Source organism: Triticum aestivum, unplaced genomic scaffold (assembly GCF_018294505.1).
Source record: "Triticum aestivum cultivar Chinese Spring unplaced genomic scaffold, IWGSC CS RefSeq v2.1 scaffold108306, whole genome shotgun sequence".
Classification (NCBI taxonomy): domain Eukaryota; kingdom Viridiplantae; phylum Streptophyta; class Magnoliopsida; order Poales; family Poaceae; genus Triticum; species Triticum aestivum.
In genome coordinates, this window is record NW_025233061.1 from 1 (window position 1) to 4,168 (window position 4,168).

The 4,168-nt window shown below is 38.1% G+C and overlaps 1 protein-coding gene across 1 annotated transcript; it reads left to right on the forward strand.

Moving 5' to 3' along the window:
- Positions 1-5: 5 nt before the first annotated feature.
- On the forward strand, positions 6-3,812 carry LOC123176001 (nucleobase-ascorbate transporter 2-like; the record flags this gene model as incomplete). The annotated part of the gene is made up of 5 exons (XM_044590424.1): positions 6-95; positions 188-288; positions 3,333-3,402; positions 3,492-3,557; positions 3,621-3,812. Coding segments are annotated over 5 exons (519 nt in total), but the record flags the coding sequence as incomplete, so codon positions are not given.
- Positions 3,813-4,168: the final 356 nt, after the last annotated feature.

A 4,168-nucleotide genomic window follows, 5' to 3' on the forward strand; every position in this document is an offset into this window, starting at 1 on the left:
TGCCCACGGTCATAGGAGGCTCCTATGCCTTCCTCATCCCGGTGATGGCCATCGTGCAGGACTCGTCGCTCGCGGCCATACCTGACGACCACGAGGTGAGCAATCATTCATTCACTTTCACTTTCTAGTATCCGCACATTCAGAAATTCTTTAATGGTATGGTCTAATCAAAACCATCTTTGAGCAGAGGTTCCTCAAGAGCATGCGGGCCATACAAGGGGCGGTTATAGTGTCCTCCAGTATTCAGATCATCCTTGGTTACAGCCAGCTCTGGGGTATTTTCTCCAGGTACCACCACACACTGTCAAGTACTAGTTGTACTAGTCGCCAACCCGTGCATTCGCACGGCCTAGTTACTTAATACTGTTACATGATATTCTATATACCATATAACTATTTTCTGCGTAAAGGTATATATTGGTCGTCCATTTGAAAAGTTCTAAAGGATTCGGATCTTGGGGATTCATAGGAGAATTCATTTCCACTAATGAGTTAGTTGGGTGAGAACACAATAGTTATAAGATGTCACCAAAAATAGTAAGTGTGCACTTTAATTCTATATACGATTTTACTCTCCGTTATAATATATAAGAAAGTTTGAAATTATTATTTATCTTATTTCAAAAGTATAAAGAGTTGCCTTACTTGTTAGGTCTAGTCTGTATATTTATATGCTAGGACATCTATACATGTATTGTCTCAAAATGTTAGCATTTGTACCGACTATAGTCCCGTAGGAAAATGTTAAATTGCATGAACTATGGCCTGCTAATCTAATTATAAATTTTCCTTACTGCTATAAATATTTCTCCCGTAAAATAGTTCATTCTTGTGAGATTATTAAGAACAGTATTCTCAGTTATCTGATCCGCTTGACACTTACGATGGAATGGTGTGAATGAAACAATCAGGCAATACGCAACCAATAATTTGAGATTCAACAAACGCCACGACTTGATAGGTTTGGAATTTGAAGAAAACCAGAGCATCAGAAAAGCATTTTTTGAATAGCGAAGAACCTTATATATAAGGTATTAGTATCTGTGCACATGAATCACATGTTGTAATACGTATAAATTTAAAAGATAGATATATGTACTACATAGACGATAGCCTTAGGTGACAAATTTACTTTTATTGCCATATGGATTACATAGCAATATTTTGAATTGTTATTGAATAGACGAACCGTGCTCGCTTGGTTAAAACTTAAAAAGGGACATTTTATGAGCACTCGGCTATTCCAATCATGAATCTACAGCTGTCCATAATACAAATGCACACAAAAATCTTGTGCATTGGGTGATCATTGGCTTACTACAGCTATTGATAATTGATAGTTGTAGGCATGCATTGTTAAAAGAATCAAGCCGAGAAATTCTTGTACAGATAATTCCTTATTTAATACACAGTCAAATCAGACTTACTAAAACACAAAAAATTATTATCCAATATGAAGTACTAACACGCACCATATCAAGAAGCGATACTCACCTTGTTCTATTTTTATCCTCGTTCATGGGGTAGCGAGATTTACAGCTTTACCGACCCCATCGCACATATATGGTGACCTATATTATAATGGGGGCAGAAATTAATGACACATTGGAAAGAGATATATTAGTAGCACATATAGGTGCAGTCTTATTAAGGGTTGCAGCTTGATTGGCCCCTCACTGCTGAAGAATAATGCATCGCCATATCCTTAGCATGGTCTGATTGAAAACTGCTAATACATTTCCTTACGTACTTACAGTTGGAAATATGGATGTGGAGTGTCTTGAGCATAACAGTGGTTGTTTTGTTCACACAATACCTCATACAGATAGCGAGTGGGTCCCATGGATAGATGTAGTAGTGATAGTTGGAACATCCAAAAGGACAGGGGCTTAGTGCATGTAGTATTAGCTGTACAATTACAAATAAGATTGCAACCTGCGATATCTCAAAGCTATTAAATGCACCTGCTGGAAAAATCTGAGAACCCCACAAAATATAATTTTCACGTTGTTTCTTCAATATAAAACATGCTGCCAGTGGTTAATGTCCTGTGTTTAACTGAACAATAAAACACACAATATGCTATGTCAGAAATTTCTAACTCTTGTTTGGTACAATGTCTATGAGAAAAGTGTATAGAATCTGTAGTACATCAGTTCATGCTTGCTAATCTGAATTTAGAAAATAATAATTCTTTCTCTTGTTAATAGTTTCGATTGTATGTATATGTATGCAGCGGGCGTACAAACAAACGAAATCCAATCGATTACCAAAACTTCTCAACACATGGTACTCCACATACCAGAGACGGATGTCGCGCACCGGCTGCCCGTATGTAGAAGTTGGCCGCTGCCAGTCCATCTTACCCATGAGGCCATGCCACGATCTGCACCACAAAGGCGCCTGTCGGCATGAAGATCTGGTTCGTCAGCCTGGCGTTGTTTGCACGTCAAGGAGATGGACATAGTTGCATGGCCTGGTGCTCCTGTAAACCTGTATAAGTGGGCACCTCAAGCAATAGAATCATTGAGTTCAATCTCTTTATTGCTTTCAATTTCAAAAACATATTCTGTTGTGTTGAGAGGAGTAACGTAGCAGTTGAGAGGAGTCTCATAGCTGGTGATTAATTCGTCCTCATCGAAGGTGTGGATGGTGAAGCTCGTCCCTTTCTGCTGCTACTGCTTGCATGGAACGGGCTGGCAGCATGTGGCATGGTTGAACTTGAAGCTTGATGAAGTCTTCTGGGAGAAGCTTGACACGCGAATCAATCTTGGAGTTTATTTTATTTGCAGGGATAGAGAAAGCATATCCAGTTAAGGATGAGAGGCATATGACGTCAGGAATCTCTGTTGATGGAACTAATCTTATCTTATATTAGTATAAGGAAACAAAATCATGTGAACCGGGATCACCATTGATATGATCAACCAAGTATAGTGAGAGATGAAAAGGAAAATCTAGCAACTTGTAGCTCAATCAGACCCGGACACAAATTTGTTCTTATAAAAGTGATAGAGATCGCATTAGGGAAGGAAGAAACGGTGGGTTAGTTGTAGGATCGTATATTTATTTAATTTTTTTTACAACGAACAAATGAATGTTGGCATTGGAGCGTCTATTTTTTTATATGGGTATACACCATAATAATACGGATCCATCAGATTAACGGCTCATAAATTCTGATTAACGTGGGAATTTTTAGGGAGTCCCTAATTAGTATAAGTATAGATAGATAGATATAGATAGATTAGTAGTGACTTGTTGCGTGCTGCATTTACATACTAGTTCAGTTCTGTTTACTGATGGATGTGTGTCCTGGGTGTAACTTTCAGATTCTTCAGTCCACTGGGAATGGCGCCGGTGGTTGCGCTGCTCGGTTTTGGCTTCTTCGAAAGAGGATTCTAGTGGTATGGCTTGCTCTGCACCTGATTCTTCATTTTCTTAGAAAGATGACACTTTGTTCAGCATTGGTACTTATTTGATATTGTGTATATCAGGTTGGGAGATGCGTTGAGGTTGGCCTGCCAATGTTAATCCTCTTTGTTGTGCTTTACCAGGTTTGAAAAGCAACTCTAATCATCCAATTCTTTGCCAGTTAAACTAAAATTATTCCTTATTAGAAGTTCAGCATTGCTAACTGCCTTCTTGTTTCTTATCAGTATCTGAAGAATGTACAGATAAGAGAGATCCCCATACTGGAACGATTCTCCCTGTTCATTTGTATCGCATTGGTCTGGGCTTATGCTCAAATCCTCACTTCTGGTGGCGCGTATAATCATTTTGTACTACGATTAGTTGTCGATGCTGTGTAATGTTTTATTTTTTTGCTACCCTAGCATTGAATTATCACAACATTTTCTTTTTAATACAAATGTTTTAAAAGTTTCTTTTTGAACTTCTCCCAATTAATATACCTGAACTTGATTATGTTTCTAACATGTACTTATACCAGCTTCATTAGATTTTGTGTTAGTGCTTGTAACACAATCAGTTCAGATCTCGATAGACCACAAGTTCAAGTTCACTAGTATTTGTAAATGCTGGTAGCAGTACTAGTATTTAAAAATTTGTACCCAAAGAACCATGCTTGCATCTTGTTACTTCTATGGAAGCATTGACCTCGTAATTTTATTGGACCAACCACTAAAATAAGAATTAAACATGGTGC